The 21,172-nt window shown below is 35.9% G+C and overlaps 1 protein-coding gene across 1 annotated transcript in view; it reads right to left on the minus strand.

The window, feature by feature from the left end:
* The window catches only part of LOC102807904 (uncharacterized), a 63,280-nt gene extending 42,407 nt beyond the window's left edge, over positions 1–20,873 (minus strand). Inside the window, exon 1 of the mRNA XM_085505364.1 lies at positions 20,340–20,873. Within this exon, the coding sequence (XP_085361490.1) occupies positions 20,340–20,870 (531 nt within the window). The 5' untranslated portion in view covers positions 20,871–20,873. The remainder of the gene's footprint in view (positions 1–20,339) is intronic.
* Positions 20,874–21,172: the final 299 nt, after the last annotated feature.

A 21,172-nucleotide genomic window follows, 5' to 3' on the forward strand; every position in this document is an offset into this window, starting at 1 on the left:
ATTGTCATGTACTGTATTGTCATCATAGAGATATTCTCATAACATTGTCATGTATTGTCTTGTCATCTTAGAGATATCCTCGTAACATTGTCATGTACTGTCTCGTCATTTTAGAGATGCCATTATAACATTGTCATGTACTGTCTCGTCATCTTAGGAAATCTTCATAACATTGTCATGTACTGTCTCGCTATCTTAGAGATACCATCATAACATTGTCATTTACTGTCTCGTCATCTTAGAGATACCATCATAACATTGTCATGTACTGTCTCGTCATCTTAGAGATATCCTCATAACATTGTCATGTGCTGTCTCGTCATCTTAGAGATACCATCATAACATTGTCGTGTACTGTCTTGTTATCTTAGAGATATCCACATAACATTGTCATGTACTGTCTCGTCATCTTAGAGATACCATCATAACATTGTCATGTACTGTCTCGTCATCTTAGAGATACCATCATAACATTGTCATGTACTGTCTCGTCATCTTAGACATAGCATCATAACATTGTCATGTACTGTCTCGTCATCTTAGAGATACCATCATAACATTGTCATGTACTGTCTCGTCATCTTAGAGATACCATCACAACATTGTCATGTACTGTCTCGTCATCTTAGACATAGCATCATAACATTGTCTCGTACTGTCTCGTCATCTTAGAGATATCACCATAACATTGTCATGTACTGTCTCGTCATCATAGAGATACCATCATAACATTGTCATGTACTGTCTCGTCATCTTAGAGATACCATCATAACATTGTCATGTACTATCTCGTCATCTTAGACATAGCATCATAAAATTGTCTCGTACTGTCTCGTCATCTTAGAGATATCATCATAACATTGTCATGTACTGTCTCGTCATCTTAGAGATACCATCATAACATTGTCATGTATGGTCTCGTCATCTTAGAGAAATCCACATAACATTGTCATGTACTGTCTCGTCATCTTAGAGATACCATCATAACATTGTCATGTCCTGTCTCGTCATCTTAGAGATATCCTCATAACATTGTCATTTACTATCTCGTCATCTTAGAGATATCCTCATAACATTGTCATGAACTGTGTCGTAATCTTAAGAAATCCTCAAAACATTGTCATGTACTGACTCGTCATCTTAGAGATACCATCATAACATTGTCATGTATTGTCTCGTAATCTTAAAGATATCCTCATAACATTGTCATGTACTCTCTCGTCATTTTAGGAAATCCTCAAAACATTGTCATGTACTGTCTCGTCATCTTAGAGATACCATCATAACATTGTCATGTACTGTCTCGTCATCTTAGAGATATCCTCATAACATTGTCATGTACTGTCTCGTCATCTTAGAGATACCATCATAACATTGCCATGTACTGTCTCGTCATCTTAGAGATATCCTCAAAACATTGTCATGTACTGTCTCGTCATCTCTAAGATACCATCATAACATTGTCATGTACTGTCTCGTCATCTTATAGATACCATCATAACATTGTCATGTACTGTCTCGTCATCTTAGAGATATCCTCAAAACATTGTCATGTACTGTCTCGTCATCTTAGAGATATCCTCATAACATTGTCATGTACTGTATTGTCATCATAGTGATATTCTCATAACATTGTCATGTATTGTCTCGTCATCTTAGAGATATCATCAAAACAATGTCATTTACTGTCTCGTCATCTTAGAGATATCCTCATAACATTTTCATGTACTGTCTCGTCATCTTAGAGATACCATCATAATATTGTCATGTACTGTCTCGTCATCTTAGAGATACCATCATAACATTGTCATGTACTGTCTCGTCATCTTAGAGATACCATCATAACATTGTCATGTACTGTCTCGTCATCTTAGAGATACCATCATAACATTGTCATGTACTGTCTCGTCATCTTAGACATAGCATCATAACATTGTCATGTACTGTCTCGTCATCTTAGTGATATCATCATAACATTGTCATGTACTGTCTCGTCATCTTAGAGATACCATCATAACATTGTCATGTACTGTCTCGTCATCTTAGACATAGCATCATAACATTGTCATGTACTGTCTCGTCATCATAGAGATACCATCATAACATTGTCATGTACTGTCTCGTCATCTTAGAGATATCCTCATAGCATTGTCATGTATTGTCTCGCCATCTTAGAGATACCATCATAACATTGTCATGTACTGTCTCGTCATCTTAGAGATATCCTCGTAACATTGTCATGTACTGTCTTGTCATCATAGAGATACCATCATTACTTGTCATGTACTGTCTCGTAATCTTAGAGATATCCTCATAACATTGTTATGTACTGTCTCGTAATCTTAGAGATATCCTCATAACATTGTCATGTACTGTCTCGTCATCTTAGAGATATCCTCATAACATTGTCATGTACTGTCTTGTCATCTTAGAGATATCCTCATAACATTGTCATGTACTGTCTCGTAATCTTAGAGATACCATCATAACATTGTCATGTACTGTCTTGTTATCTTAAAGATATCCTCATAACATTGTCATGTACTGTCTCGTCATCTTAAAGATATCCTCATAACATTGTCATGTACTGTCTCGTAATCTTAGAGTTACCATCATAACATTGTCATGTACTGTCTTGTTATCTTAGAGATATCCTCATAACATTGTCATGTACTGTCTCGTCATCTTAGAGATATCCTCATAACATTGTCATGTACTTCTCGTAATCTTAGAGATACCATCATAACATTGTCATGTACTGTCTTGTTATCTTAGAGATATCCTCATAACATTGTCATGTACTGTCTCGTCATCTTAGAGATATCCTCATAACATTGTCATGTACTGTGTAGTAATCTTAAGAAATCCTCAAAACATTGTCATGTACTGTCTTGTTATCTTAGAGATATCCTCATAACATTGTCATGTACTGTCTCGTAATCTTAGAGATACCATCATAACATTGTCATGTACTGTCTTGTTATCTTAGAGATATCCTCATAACATTGTCATGTACTGTCTCGTAATCTTAGATATACCATCATAACTTTGTCATGTACTGTCTTGTTATCTTAGAGATATCCTCATAACATTGTCATGTACTGTCTCGTAATCTTAGAGATACCATCATAACATTGTCATGTCCTATCTCGTCATCTTAGAGATATCCTCATAACATTGTCATGTACTGTCTCGTCATCTTAGAGATACCATCATAACATTGTCATGTACTGTCTCGTCATCTTAGAGATATCCTCATAACATTGTCATGTACTGTCTTGTTATCTTAGAGATATCCTCGTAACATTGTCATGTACTGTCTCGTCATCTTAGAGATATCCTCGTAACATTGTCATGTACTGTCTCGTCATTTTAGAGATATCCTCGTAACATTATCATGTACTGTCTTGTCATCATAGAGATACCATCATTACTTTGTCATGTACTGTCTCGTAATCTTAGAGATATCCTCATAACATTGTCATGTACTGTCTCGTCATCTTAGAGATATCCTCATAACATTGTCATGTACTGTCTCGTAATCTTAGAGATACCATCATAACATTGTCATGTACTGTCTCGTCATCTTAGAGATATCCTCATAACATTGTCATGTACTGTCTCGTAATCTTAGAGATAGCATCATAACATTGTCATGTACTGTCTCGTCATCTTAGAGACATCATCATAACATTGTCATGTACTGTCTCGTCATCATAGAGATACCATCATAACATTGTCATGTACTACTGTCTTGTTATCTTAAAGATATCCTCATAACATTGTCATGTACTGTCCCGTCATCTTAAAGATATCCTCATAACATTGTCATGTACTGTCTCGTAATCTTAGAGTTACCATCATAACATTGTCATGTACTGTCTTGTTATCTTAGAGATATCCTCATAACATTGTCATGTACTGTCTCGTCATCTTAGAGATATCCTCATAACATAGTCATGTACTTCTCGTAATCTTAGAGATACCATCATAACATTGTCATGTACTGTCTTGTTATCTTAGAGATATCCTCATAACATTGTCATGTACTGACTCGTCATCTTAGAGATACCATCATAACTTTGTCATGTACTGTCTTGTTATCTTAGAGATATCCTCATAACATTGTCATGTACTGTCTCGTAATCTTAGAGATACCATCATAACATTGTCATGTCCTGTCTCGTCATCTTAGAGATATCCTCATAACATTGTCATGTACTGTCTCGTCATCTTAGAGATACCATCATAACATTGTCATGTACTGTCTCGTCATCTTAGAGATATCCTCATAACATTGTCATGTACTGTCTCGTCATCTTAGAAATATCCTCATAACATTGTCATGTACTGTCTTGTTATCTTAGAGATACCATCATAAAATTGTCATGTACTGTCTCGCCATCTTAGAGATACCATCATAACATTGTCATGTACTGTCTCATCTTAGAGATATCCTCATAACATTGTCATGTACTGTCTCGTCATCTTAGAGATATCCTCATAACATTGTCATGTACTGTGTAGTAATCTTAAGAAATCCTCAAAACATTGTCATGTACTGTCTCGTCATCTTAGAGATATCCTCATAACATTGTCATGTACTGTCTCGTAATCATAGAGATACCATCATAACATTGTCATGTACTGTCTTGTTATCTTAGAGATATCCTCATAACATTGACATGTACTGTCTCGTAATCTTAGAGATACCATCATAACATTGTCATGTACTGTCTCGTCATCTTAGAGATATCCTCATAACATTGTCATGTACTGTCTTGTTATCTTAGAGATACCATCATAAAATTGTCATGTACTGTCTCGCCATCTTAGAGATACCATCATAACATTGTCATGTACTGTCTCGTCATCTTAGAGACATACTCATAACATTGTCATGTACTGTCTCGTCATCTTAGAGATATCCTCATAACTTTGTCATGTACTGTCTCGTCATCTCAGAGATATCCTCATAACATTGTCATGTACTGTCTCTTAATCTTAGAGATACCATCATAACATTGTCAGGTACTGTCTTGTTATCTTAGAGATTTCCTCATAACATTGTCATGTACTGTCTCATCATCTTAGAGATATCCTCATAACATTGTCATGTACTGTCTCGTAATCTTAGAGATACCATCATAACATTGTCATGTACTGTCTTGTTATCTTAGAGATATCCTCATAACATTGTCATGTACTGTCTCGTCATCTCAGAGATATCCTCATAACATTGTCATGTACTGTCTCGTAATCTTAGGAAATCCTCAAAACATTGTCATGTACTGTCTCGTCATTTTAGAGATATCCTCATAACATTGTCATGTACTGTCTCGTAATCTTAGAGATATCCTCATAACATTGTCATGTACTGTCTCGTAATCTTAGGAAATCCTCAAAACATTGTCATGTACCGTCTCGTCATCTTAGAGATATCCTTATAACATTGTCATGTACTGTCTCGTAATCTTAGAGATACCATCATAACATTGTCATGTACTGTCTTGTTATCTTAGAGATATCCTCATAACATTGTCATGTACTGTCTTGTTATCTTAGAGATACCATCATAAAATTGTCATGTACTGTCTCGCCATCTTAGAGATACCATCATAACATTGTCATGTACTGTCTCGTCATCTTAGAGATATCCTCATAACATTGTCATGTACTGTCTCGTCATCTTAGAGATATCCTCATAACATTGTCATGTACTGTGTAGTAATCTTAAGAAATCCTCAGAACATTGTCATGTACTGTCTCGCCATCTTAGAGATACCATCATAACATTGTCATGTACTGTCTCGTCATCTTAGAGATATCCTCATAACATTGTCATGTACTGTCTCGTCATCTTAGAGATATCCTCATAACATTGTCATGTACTGTCTCGTCATCTTAGAAATATCCTCATAACATTGTCATGTACTGTCTTGTTATCTTAGAGATACCATCATAAAATTGTCATGTACTGTCTCGCCATCTTAGAGATACCATCATAACATTGTCATGTACTGTCTCATCTTAGAGATGTCCTCATAACATTGTCATGTACTGTCTCGTCATCTTAGAGATATCCTCATAACATTGTCATGTACTGTGTAGTAATCTTAAGAAATCCTCAAAACATTGTCATGTACTGTCTCGTCATCTTAGAGATATCCTCATAACATTGTCATGTACTGTCTCGTAATCATAGAGATACCATCATAACATTGTCATGTACTGTCTTGTTATCTTAGAGATATCCTCATAACATTGACATGTACTGTCTCGTAATCTTAGAGATACCATCATAACATTGTCATGTACTGTCTCGTCATCTTAGAGATATCCTCATAACATTGTCATGTACTGTCTTGTTATCTTAGAGATACCATCATAAAATTGTCATGTACTGTCTCGCCATCTTAGAGATACCATCATAACATTGTCATGTACTGTCTCGTCATCTTAGAGACATACTCATAACATTGTCATGTACTGTCTCGTCATCTTAGAGATATCCTCATAACTTTGTCATGTACTGTCTCGTCATCTCAGAGATATCCTCATAACATTGTCATGTACTGTCTCTTAATCTTAGAGATACCATCATAACATTATCAGGTACTGTCTTGTTATCTTAGAGATTTCCTCATAACATTGTCATGTACTGTCTCGTCATCTTAGAGATATCCTCATAACATTGTCATGTACTGTCTCGTAATCTTAGAGATACCATCATAACATTGTCATGTACTGTCTTGTTATCTTAGAGATATCCTCATAACATTGTCATGTACTGTCTCGTCATCTCAGAGATATCCTCATAACATTGTCATGTACTGTCTCGTAATCTTAGGAAATCCTCAAAACATTGTCATGTACTGTCTCGTCATTTTAGAGATATCCTCATAACATTGTCATGTACTGTCTCGTAATCTTAGAGATATCCTCATAACATTGTCATGTACTGTCTCGTAATCTTAGGAAATCCTCAAAACATTGTCATGTACTGTCTCGTCATCTTAGAGATATCCTTATAACATTGTCATGTACTGTCTTGTTATCTTAGAGATATCCTCATAACATTGTCATGTACTGTCTCGTAATCTTAGAGATACCATCATAACATTGTCATGTACTGTCTTGTTATCTTAGAGATATCCTCATAACATTGTCATGTACTGTCTTGTTATCTTAGAGATACCATCATAAAATTGTCATGTACTGTCTCGCCATCTTAGAGATACCATCATAACATTGTCATGTACTGTCTCGTCATCTTAGAGATATCCTCATAACATTGTCATGTACTGTCTCATCATCTTAGAGATATCCTCATAACATTGTCATGTACTGTGTAGTAATCTTAAGAAATCCTCAGAACATTGTCATGTACTGTCTCGCCATCTTAGAGATACCATCATAACATTGTCATGTACTGTCTCGTCATCTTAGAGATATCCTCATAACATTGTCATGTACTGTCTCGTCATCTTAGAGATATCCTCATAACATTGTCATGTACTGTCTCGTCATCTTAGAGATATCCTCATAACATTGTCATGTACTGTCTCTTAATCTTAGAGATACCATCATAACATTGTCAGGTACTGTCTTGTTATCTTAGAGATATCCTCAGAACATTGTCATGTACTGTCTCGCCATCTTAGAGATACCATCATAACATTGTCATGTACTGTCTCGTCATCTTAGAGATATCCTCATAACATTGTCATGTACTGTCTTGTTATCTTAGAGATATCCTCATAACATTGTCATGTACTGTCTCGTCATCTCAGAGATATCCTCATAACATTGTCATGTACTGTCTCGTAATCTTAGGAAATCCTCAAAACATTGTCATGTACTGTCTCGTCATTTTAGAGATATCCTCATAACATTGTCATGTACTGTCTCGTAATCTTAGAGATATCCTCATAACATTGTCATGTACTGTCTCGTAATCTTAGGAAATCCTCAAAACATTGTCATGTACCGTCTCGTCATCTTAGAGATATCCTTATAACATTGTCATGTACTGTCTCGTAATCTTAGAGATACCATCATAACATTGTCATGTACTGTCTTGTTATCTTAGAGATATCCTCATAACATTGTCATGTACTGTCTTGTTATCTTAGAGATACCATCATAAAATTGTCATGTACTGTCTCGCCATCTTAGAGATACCATCATAACATTGTCATGTACTGTCTCGTCATCTTAGAGATATCCTCATAACATTGTCATGTACTGTCTCGTCATCTTAGAGATATCCTCATAACATTGTCATGTACTGTGTAGTAATCTTAAGAAATCCTCAGAACATTGTCATGTACTGTCTCGCCATCTTAGAGATACCATCATAACATTGTCATGTACTGTCTCGTCATCTTAGAGATATCCTCATAACATTGTCATGTACTGTCTCGTCATCTTAGAGATATCCTCATAACATTGTCATGTACTGTCTCGTCATCTTAGAAATATCCTCATAACATTGTCATGTACTGTCTTGTTATCTTAGAGATACCATCATAAAATTGTCATGTACTGTCTCGCCATCTTAGAGATACCATCATAACATTGTCATGTACTGTCTCATCTTAGAGATGTCCTCATAACATTGTCATGTACTGTCTCGTCATCTTAGAGATATCCTCATAACATTGTCATGTACTGTGTAGTAATCTTAAGAAATCCTCAAAACATTGTCATGTACTGTCTCGTCATCTTAGAGATATCCTCATAACATTGTCATGTACTGTCTCGTAATCATAGAGATACCATCATAACATTGTCATGTACTGTCTTGTTATCTTAGAGATATCCTCATAACATTGACATGTACTGTCTCGTAATCTTAGAGATACCATCATAACATTGTCATGTACTGTCTCGTCATCTTAGAGATATCCTCATAACATTGTCATGTACTGTCTTGTTATCTTAGAGATACCATCATAAAATTGTCATGTACTGTCTCGCCATCTTAGAGATACCATCATAACATTGTCATGTACTGTCTCGTCATCTTAGAGACATACTCATAACATTGTCATGTACTGTCTCGTCATCTTAGAGATATCCTCATAACTTTGTCATGTACTGTCTCGTCATCTCAGAGATATCCTCATAACATTGTCATGTACTGTCTCTTAATCTTAGAGATACCATCATAACATTATCAGGTACTGTCTTGTTATCTTAGAGATTTCCTCATAACATTGTCATGTACTGTCTCGTCATCTTAGAGATATCCTCATAACATTGTCATGTACTGTCTCGTAATCTTAGAGATACCATCATAACATTGTCATGTACTGTCTTGTTATCTTAGAGATATCCTCATAACATTGTCATGTACTGTCTCGTCATCTCAGAGATATCCTCATAACATTGTCATGTACTGTCTCGTAATCTTAGGAAATCCTCAAAACATTGTCATGTACTGTCTCGTCATTTTAGAGATATCCTCATAACATTGTCATGTACTGTCTCGTAATCTTAGAGATATCCTCATAACATTGTCATGTACTGTCTCGTAATCTTAGGAAATCCTCAAAACATTGTCATGTACTGTCTCGTCATCTTAGAGATATCCTTATAACATTGTCATGTACTGTCTTGTTATCTTAGAGATATCCTCATAACATTGTCATGTACTGTCTCGTAATCTTAGAGATACCATCATAACATTGTCATGTACTGTCTTGTTATCTTAGAGATATCCTCATAACATTGTCATGTACTGTCTTGTTATCTTAGAGATACCATCATAAAATTGTCATGTACTGTCTCGCCATCTTAGAGATACCATCATAACATTGTCATGTACTGTCTCGTCATCTTAGAGATATCCTCATAACATTGTCATGTACTGTCTCATCATCTTAGAGATATCCTCATAACATTGTCATGTACTGTGTAGTAATCTTAAGAAATCCTCAGAACATTGTCATGTACTGTCTCGCCATCTTAGAGATACCATCATAACATTGTCATGTACTGTCTCGTCATCTTAGAGATATCCTCATAACATTGTCATGTACTGTCTCGTCATCTTAGAGATATCCTCATAACATTGTCATGTACTGTCTCGTCATCTTAGAGATATCCTCATAACATTGTCATGTACTGTCTCTTAATCTTAGAGATACCATCATAACATTGTCAGGTACTGTCTTGTTATCTTAGAGATATCCTCATAACATTGTCATGTACTGTCTCGTCATCTTAGAGATATCCTCATAACATTGTCATGTACTGTCTCGTAATCTTAGAGATACCATCATAACATTGTCATGTACTGTCTTGTTATCTTAGAGATATCCTCATAACATTGTCATGTACTGTCTCGTCATCTTAGAGATATCCTCATAACATTGTCATGTACTGTCTCGTAATCTTAGGAAATCCTCAAAACATTGTCATGTACTGTCTCGTCATCTTAGAGATATCCTCATAACATTGTCATGTACTGTCTCGTAATCTTAGAGATATCATCATAACATTGTCATGTACTGTCTCGTCATCTTAGAGATATCCTCATAACATTGTCATGTACTGTCTCGTAATCTTAGGAAATCTTCAAAACATTGTCATGTACTGTCTCGACATCTTAGAGATATCCTCATAACATTGTCATGTACTGTCTCGTAATCTTAGAGATACCATCATAACATTGTCATGTACTGTCTTGTTATCTTAGAGATATCCTCATAACATTGTCATGTACTGTCTCGTAATCTTAGAGATACCATCATAACATTGTCATGTACTGTCTTGTTATCTTAGAGATATCCTCATAACATTGTCATGTACTGTCTCGTAATCTTAGAGATACCATCATAACATTGTCATGTCCTGTCTCGTTATCTTAGAGATATCCTCATAACATTGTCATGTACTGTCTCGTCATCTTAGAGATATCTTCATAACATTGTCATGTACTGTCTTGTTATCTTAGAGATATCCTCATAACATTGTCATGTACTGTCTCGTAATCTTAGAGATACCATCATAACATTGTCATGTACTGTCTTGTTATCTTAGAGATATCCTCATAACATTGTCATGTACTGTCTCGTAATCTTAGAGATACCATCATAACATTGTCATGTACTGTCTTGTTATCTTAGAGATATCCTCATAACATTGTCAAGTACTGTCTTGTTATCTTAGAGATATCCTCATAACATTGTCATGTACTGTCTCGTAATCTTAGAGATACCATTATAACATTGTCATGTCCTGTCTCGTTATCTTAGAGATATCCTCATAACATTGTCATGTACTGTCTCGTCATCTTAGAGATATCCTCATAACATTGTCATGTACTGTCTTGTTATCTTAGAGATATCCTCGTAACATTGTCATGTACTGTCTCGTCATCTTAGAGATATCCTCATAACATTGTCATGTACTGTCTCGTCACCTTAGAGATATCCTTGTAACATTGTCATGTACTGTCTTGTCATCATAGAGATACCATCATTACTTTGTCATGTACTGTCTCGTAATCTTAGAGATATCCTCATAACATTGTCATGTACTGTCTCGTCATCTTAGAGATATCCTCATAACATTGTCATGTACTGTCTCGTCATCTTAGAGATATCCTCATAACATTGTCATGTAATGTCTCGTAATCTTAGAGATACCATCATAACATTGTCATGTACTGTCTTGTTATCTTAGAGATATCCACATAACATTGTCATGTACTGTCTCGTAATCTTAGAGATATCCTCATAACATTGTCATGTACTGTCTCGTAATCTTAGAGACACCATCATAACATTGTCATGTACTGTCTCGTCATCTTAGAGATATCCTCATAACATTGTCATGTACTGTCTCGTAATCTTAGAGATACCATCATAACATTGTCATGTACTGTCTCGTCATCTTAGAGATATCCTCATAACATTGTCATGTACTGTCTCGTAATCTTAGAGATACCATCATAACATTGTCATGTACTGTCTCGTCATCTTAGAGATATCCTCATAACATTGTCATGTACTGTCTCGTAATCTTAGAGATACCATCATAACATTGTCATGTACTGTCTCGTCATCTTAGAGATATCCTACTAACATTGTCATGTACTGTCTCGTAATCTTAGAAATACCATCATAACATTATCATGTACTGTCTCGTCATCTTAGAGATATCCTCATAACATTGTCATGTACTGTCTCGTAATCTTAGAGATACCATCATAACATTGTCATGTACTGTCTCGTCATCTTAGAGATATCCTACTAACATTGTCATGTACTGTCTCGTAATCTTAGAGATACCATCATAACATTGTCATGTACTGTCTTGTTATCTTAGAGATATCCACATAACATTGTCATGTACTGTCTCGTAATCTTAGAGATATCCTCATAACATTGTCATGTACTGTCTCGTAATCTTAGAGACACCATCATAACATTGTCATGTACTGTCTCGTCATCTTAGAGATATCCTCATAACATTGTCATGTACTGTCTCGTAATCTTAGAGATACCATCATAACATTGTCATGTACTGTCTTGTTATCTTAGAGATATCCACATAACATTGTCATGTACTGTCTCGTCATCTTAGAGATATCCTCATAACATTGTCATGTACTGTCTCGTCATCTTAGAGATATCCTCATAACATTGTCATGTACTGTCTCGTCATCTTAGAGATATCCTCATAACATTGTCATGTACTGTCTCTTAATCTTAGAGATACCATCATAACATTGTCAGGTACTGTCTTGTTATCTTAGAGATATCCTCATAACATTGTCATGTACTGTCTCGTCATCTTAGAGATATCCTCATAACATTGTCATGTACTGTCTCGTAATCTTAGAGATACCATCATAACATTGTCATGTACTGTCTTGTTATCTTAGAGATATCCTCATAACATTGTCATGTACTGTCTCGTCATCTTAGAGATATCCTCATAACATTGTCATGTACTGTCTCGTAATCTTAGGAAATCCTCAAAACATTGTCATGTACTGTCTCGTCATCTTAGAGATATCCTCATAACATTGTCATGTACTGTCTCGTAATCTTAGAGATATCCTCATAACATTGTCATGTACTGTCTCGTCATCTTAGAGATATCCTCATAACATTGTCATGTACTGTCTCGTAATCTTAGGAAATCTTCAAAACATTGTCATGTACTGTCTCGACATCTTAGAGATATCCTCATAACATTGTCATGTACTGTCTCGTAATCTTAGAGATACCATCATAACATTGTCATGTACTGTCTTGTTATCTTAGAGATATCCTCATAACATTGTCATGTACTGTCTCGTAATCTTAGAGATACCATCATAACATTGTCATGTACTGTCTTGTTATCTTAGAGATATCCTCATAACATTGTCATGTACTGTCTCGTAATCTTAGAGATACCATCATAACATTGTCATGTCCTGTCTCGTTATCTTAGAGATATCCTCATAACATTGTCATGTACTGTCTCGTCATCTTAGAGATATCTTCATAACATTGTCATGTACTGTCTTGTTATCTTAGAGATATCCTCATAACATTGTCATGTACTGTCTCGTAATCTTAGAGATACCATCATAACATTGTCATGTACTGTCTTGTTATCTTAGAGATATCCTCATAACATTGTCATGTACTGTCTCGTAATCTTAGAGATACCATCATAACATTGTCATGTACTGTCTTGTTATCTTAGAGATATCCTCATAACATTGTCAAGTACTGTCTTGTTATCTTAGAGATATCCTCATAACATTGTCATGTACTGTCTCGTAATCTTAGAGATACCATTATAACATTGTCATGTCCTGTCTCGTTATCTTAGAGATATCCTCATAACATTGTCATGTACTGTCTCGTCATCTTAGAGATATCCTCATAACATTGTCATGTACTGTCTTGTTATCTTAGAGATATCCTCGTAACATTGTCATGTACTGTCTCGTCATCTTAGAGATATCCTCATAACATTGTCATGTACTGTCTCGTCACCTTAGAGATATCCTTGTAACATTGTCATGTACTGTCTTGTCATCATAGAGATACCATCATTACTTTGTCATGTACTGTCTCGTAATCTTAGAGATATCCTCATAACATTGTCATGTACTGTCTCGTCATCTTAGAGATATCCTCATAACATTGTCATGTACTGTCTCGTCATCTTAGAGATATCCTCATAACATTGTCATGTAATGTCTCGTAATCTTAGAGATACCATCATAACATTGTCATGTACTGTCTTGTTATCTTAGAGATATCCACATAACATTGTCATGTACTGTCTCGTAATCTTAGAGATATCCTCATAACATTGTCATGTACTGTCTCGTAATCTTAGAGACACCATCATAACATTGTCATGTACTGTCTCGTCATCTTAGAGATATCCTCATAACATTGTCATGTACTGTCTCGTAATCTTAGAGATACCATCATAACATTGTCATGTACTGTCTCGTCATCTTAGAGATATCCTCATAACATTGTCATGTACTGTCTCGTAATCTTAGAGATACCATCATAACATTGTCATGTACTGTCTCGTCATCTTAGAGATATCCTCATAACATTGTCATGTACTGTCTCGTAATCTTAGAGATACCATCATAACATTGTCATGTACTGTCTCGTCATCTTAGAGATATCCTACTAACATTGTCATGTACTGTCTCGTAATCTTAGAAATACCATCATAACATTATCATGTACTGTCTCGTCATCTTAGAGATATCCTCATAACATTGTCATGTACTGTCTCGTAATCTTAGAGATACCATCATAACATTGTCATGTACTGTCTCGTCATCTTAGAGATATCCTACTAACATTGTCATGTACTGTCTCGTAATCTTAGAGATACCATCATAACATTGTCATGTACTGTCTTGTTATCTTAGAGATATCCACATAACATTGTCATGTACTGTCTCGTAATCTTAGAGATATCCTCATAACATTGTCATGTACTGTCTCGTAATCTTAGAGACACCATCATAACATTGTCATGTACTGTCTCGTCATCTTAGAGATATCCTCATAACATTGTCATGTACTGTCTCGTAATCTTAGAGATACCATCATAACATTGTCATGTACTGTCTCGTCATCTTAGAGATATCCTCATAACATTGTCATGTACTGTCTCGTAATCTTAGAGATACCATCATAACATTGTCATGTACTGTCTCGTCATCTTAGAGATATCCTCATAACATTGTCATGTACTGTCTCGTAATCTTAGAGATACCATCATAACATTGTCATGTACTGTCTCGTCATCTTAGAGATATCCTACTAACATTGTCATGTACTGTCTCGTAATCTTAGAAATACCATCATAACATTATCATGTACTGTCTCGTCATCTTAGAGATATCCTCATAACATTGTCATGTACTGTCTCGTAATCTTAGAGATACCATCATAACATTGTCATGTACTGTCTCGTCATCTTAGAGATATCCTACTAACATTGTCATGTACTGTCTCGTAATCTTAGAGATACCATCATAACATTATCATGTACTGTCTCGTCATCTTAGAGATATCCTCATAACATTGTCATGTACTGTCTCGTCATCTTAGAGATATCCTCATAACATTGTCATGTAATGTCTCGTAATCATAGAGATACCATCATAACATTGTCATGTACTGTCTCGTCTTCTTAGAAATATCCTCATAACATTATCATGTACTGTCTCGTCATCTTAGAGATATCCTCATAACATTGTCATGTACTGTCTCGTCATCTTAGAGATATCCTCATAACATTGTCACGTAATGTCTCGTAATCTTAGAGATACCATCATAACATTGTCATGTACTGTCTCGTCATCTTAGAAATATCCTCATAACATTGTCATGTACTGTCTCGTAATCTTAGAGATACCATCATAACATTGTCATGTACTGTCTCGTCATCTTAGAGAGATCCTCATAACATTGTCATGTACTGTCTCGTAATCTTAGAGATACCATCATAACATTGTCATGTACTGTCTTGCTATCTTAGAGATATCCTCATAACATTGTCATGTACTGTCTCGTAATCTTAGAGATATCCTCATAACATTGTCATGTACTGTCTCGTAATCTTAGAGATACCATCATAACATTGTCATGTACTGTCTCGTCATCTTAGAGATATCCTCATAACATTGTCATGTACTGTCTCGTAATCTTAGAGATACCATCATAACATTGTCATGTACTGTCTCGTAATCATAGAGATACCATCATAATATTGTCATGTACTGTCTTGTTATCTTAGAGGTACCATCATAACATTGTCATGTACTGTCTCGTAATCTTAGAGATACCATCATTACTTTGTCATGTACTGTCTCGCCATCATAGAGATACCATCATTACTTTGTCATGTACTGTCTTGTTATCTCAGAGGTTCTACCCTATAATTGTCATGTAGAGTCTCATCACCTAATAGATTTCACCATAAAATTATCATATATATTCTCGTAATCTTAGATGTTTTCAGTATTCTCTCATTCATACTTGACAATTTTATTAAGACTTATTCGTTCAAATCAAGCGTTACACACCATGTTAATAGTTTTGTTTGTTAGTGTTATTTTTTCCCCCTTTTTTTTCTATAAATGAATGGCTTGTCTGTTCCAGGATTATATTGTTATATTCATGTATTGTTTATTCTTTAGCCCCGATATAGAGTCTTCATTGTATTTATGTTGGTGATCGCCGATGTGTCTACGGAAGTACTATTAAGGAATGCATGATGATAATGAAAAGTCTTTTGGTCAGTAAAATAATTTTAGAAAAGTGAAAACTAGAGTGACTGTGAAATGAAGATTGGTTTCAAGTGTTAAATGTCATGAAATCTGAATGAAATAATAAAAGGAAATTGAACTGCTATGAAAGGATAGTAATTGTAGCTAGAATGCAAGGTCAGAATCCGGGGGTCAAAATACGTCACAATACATCAACAACTATAGGTGGAAGTTTGCGTGAATGGCCGGGGAGGAAAATCGCTGCTGGAAAGTTCAATATCAATCGGCCAGAGTTGCCTAGGCTAGTTGAAGACGTTTTCAGAGGGGTGCCTCGCGAGAAGTATTCGCCGTGACTCCGGACATTTCATTTGGGTTTATACAACACTTGTTTATACAGTATTTTAAAACTTCCTGTTGCATGCTACAATATTATGTTCAGCTGTATACCAAAAACTTGTCGTGGCTCAACAATATTGCTGGAATTTGTGGATCACATTACCGACTTACATGTTACTGTCAGGAAGGTTTAATGTCTTGTTTGTATTTGCACAATGTGAAAGAGGGATTTATTCTCAAAATATATACAGTTGGTTGTATGCATATTTATTCAGATATTCAATGGAATCTTAGTTTCAGTTTGTATTGTTCATAATAAAACAGTAGGCCACTCCTTTGCTTCAATTCCAACTACATCTCTGAAAATGTCACTTGCTGTTTATCATTCATATTTCGATATCCCACAATGTCTCGATTGCGTGTCTGGTAATTCTAATTAACTACTATTGTGCAATATTTGCCCAGCTGCTTGTACCAGTCATTTAAGTCAACTCCCACATTATCCTTCACAGTGAAGGTTAATGTAGATATATTGTAAATCACACAGAGGTAACACCACAATACATTTTCCTTTAAATTCCTTTCCATTACACAACATTCATTGTGCTGAAGCAGTCATGGCTGACAACCATTCTCAAGTGCAAGACTGCTTGCTACTCATTATGTGATTTTGTGATGTACGCCCTCGGTGGCAGAAATTAGGTGCACAGATCCTGGCCCGAGATGGCGGAGTGAGTAATGTGCTACGTGAAAACCGAAGTTTAGCGGATGTTTTTTGAGACGACAGCTAGAGGAACTGTAGGCTGGCAAGTGTAGACGCTAGACAATTCTTAAGTGTTGTTAATGCCTTAAGGAGTAGCCTGTTTTTTAAGCCAAACAAGCCAAAAGCGTTCTTGCTAATATTATTTAGCGTGTATTTGCATGGTGTCTCGCTCATCTCTATCTACCACGAAATGTAGCATTGTGTGGCAGTCATAGGATTTTTGAAATGATGATAATAAAATGTGAACATTGACTACCTGTCATTTCTGAAAAACAACATGAAATCCTGTTCACAAATTGCTAATGACTTTAGAGATACAAAGTATTTTTTTCTTTCGACAATTGTTTGATTTTTCATTATTAGTCCCCGTTCGGACGAAGTCCGAAAACGGGGACTTATAATTCGGTCTCCGTCCGTGCGTCCGTGCGTCCGTGCGTCTGTGCGTCCATGCGTCTGTCCAGAGTCATATCTCAGAATCCCTTGGACCAATTCCGTTCATTCTTTGCATGTGCCTAGTACTTTATGTGGGACATATGCACATGCAGTGGTTTAGCGATTCGATTCAAAATGGCCGACTGGCAGCCATCTTGTTTTTTGAAAATAGTGTATTTTGGACATGCTTTGTCAGTTTTCATTCAAATTTAGTACATAGATCATACATGTCAGGATACATGTCCCCTGCCGTCTGTGAGTTCCCGAGTCTGTCCGTCCGTCCGTCCATCCGTGCGACAGTCTGTCCAGAGTCATATTTCAGAATACTGTGGACCGATTCCGTTCATTATTTGCATCTGCCTAGTACCTTATGTGGGACATATGCACATGCACTGGTTTAGCGATTTGATTCAAAATGGCCGATTAGCAGCCATCTTGTATTTTGGACATGCTTTGTCAGTTGTCATTCAAACTTGGTACATAGATTATACATGTTAGGATACATGTTCATGATGATTTATTTCGCAATTGGATCAAAGATGGTCAACTGGCAGGCATCTTGTTTTTTTGTTTTTTTATGCGGTATCTCTTTATGCGTGCTTTGTCAGTTTTCATTCAAATTTGGCACATACATGTACTTTATACATGTTAGGATGCATGTCCATGACAATTTGTTTCAAAATCTGGTCAAGGATGGCCGATTGACAGCCATCTGACTTTTTGGCCTTACTACTATATTTCCACAATTTATGTACCATTTTCATTCGTATTGGCACATACATCATACATATCAGTGTGTTTCATAATCAGATCAAAGATGGACGAATAACGGCTGTTTTTATTTTTGGCCATATTACTACTACACGGAACACGTGTTTTGATGTAAATAAACAATCTGTTGTATACGGCACTTGGAACTCAAGTTTCAAGGACAGGCTCGCGACAACCCCTCTGCTTTAATATGACGAGCACAAAGAGAACTTTCCAAAATTGAACGGGGACTGTGTCATTTTCAATGACTTGTTATAACTTACGTGTAATATTGCGTTCTCATGCACCACACTTTATATTGCACTTGCTTTATTGGGGAGTTCGCAATAATTTTCCTCCTTGTCCCTGCAGGGAAGGGAGCGACGAGGTAAGGAAAGTGTGGCATACTCGGAGAGTGGCGCTATGATTTCTCACTTGACCAGGCATAGCACTTTAACGCTTACTTCACCAGGTATGTTAGTTGTGGCATACTCGCATAAAACTGCGCTGTGTAATAGATGCGGGCGATTGCAAACTATTTTGGGAATTTGTTTGTGCATTTTAGAGTGGTGGTTCAACAAATATTTTAAAAATGGTGGTCTTTACCACTGCTAATTTCGAAATTTGTGACTGAATTCTAAGACATATAGAGAATATAGAGAATGTCAAATTTCGATTTGATCTGCGATTACGATTAGCAGTTAAAATAATATTTGAATGGCATTTTTCATTTAAATAACATGTGGGCGGCTATTATGTTGTATCGAAAATATACTGTTGGTTATTGATAACATAATAGACATAACTAAAATGATTATCTGGAATGTTCTGTAAAGATGATATTAAACACAATGATAATTGTGATATGTTTGTTGATTAATGGTATATTATGGAATATAAATATGACACGCGATCTGGCTTATAAAATAAACAAATGTTTGGGTGAATGGACTGTACATTTAAAGCTCACTGTCCAGTTACGCCCTCTTCTTAACCTGAGCAATTTGAACACGTCTGCAACATGTTGTTTTGCTGGAAATGTATTACTTCCGTGTGGCTTGTCAGTGATATATTGCATTAAGTAGTCAGTCATATCAGTTGTAAATTATGATGTTAATAACATATATAGACATTTTAATAACAACTATTTACCAATTGTTGTTTTGTTCTATTTTTAGTTCACTTAATTCCTGCATAGATAAAACCGAATGTTTATTATTTGAAAACAATTCTTCTACTCAGGTTTATTTTTTTCAAATAGATCTAGTAACACATGTTTTTATTTATACCTACCTTCAATGGATAATGATTAGTGTAAGCCATTTCATTGTGTGGCTCTATGGTGCATTCTGGTGGGTCAGAGTCGGTAGCAGTTAGAACGTGTTTGGCCATCTCGCGCCGCTCTCCACCACCCGCCGTATAGCTGCCGAATTGGTAACCAAGGCCCTTCACAAATGCAGAAAAATCCCTCACATTGTGAAGTGGGAGTCCTTTGAATAAAATTGTTCCCAAATTATGAAGTTTCTTTTCAATGACAGAATGCGCCTTTTCAGCCCACACATTGATGTCCTTAATATTCTTGTCATCAGCTTCGAAAACAGCTGGTTTGTTTTTCCGTGGAGGAGCCAGATATTTCGGGAGCTTATTTCCAGCATATGTTGAACCTACAAGCCATTTTCTGCCAGCTATGCGAGGCGGTGTGGTGTCACCACGACGTAGACATTCTGTGTATTTGAATCCTGGTTCTTGTAGCAATCGTCTTGTCGAGTTTGACAAGCATCGAACCAGAACAAATTGTTGGCTTCGTCGTACCGATACTAGCATTCTCACATTTATTACACATGTACTGCAGTTTATTTTGATTCGTCCCTGAAATCAAAATCGGTATTTCCACACTCCATATGCAAATGGAGCCAACAAAATAGTCCCTTTAGGAGTACCGTTTTTAGAAACATAGCAAAAATAAACAATATTTATAGGTACGATATTTTTCCCTTGTGGTACATGAATATACTTGCCGAGGGAAATGAAATTTGAACAACAGTATTGGTAATTTTAGTCACTTATTTTTACTAAAACTAATTTGCATATCACCCGCAATAATGTTTTCGGTATTTTCACGGTCG

The sequence above is a fragment of the Saccoglossus kowalevskii genome, chromosome 11 (genome assembly GCF_978046115.1).
Source record: "Saccoglossus kowalevskii chromosome 11, keSacKowa6.1, whole genome shotgun sequence".
Taxonomy (NCBI): domain Eukaryota; kingdom Metazoa; phylum Hemichordata; class Enteropneusta; family Harrimaniidae; genus Saccoglossus; species Saccoglossus kowalevskii.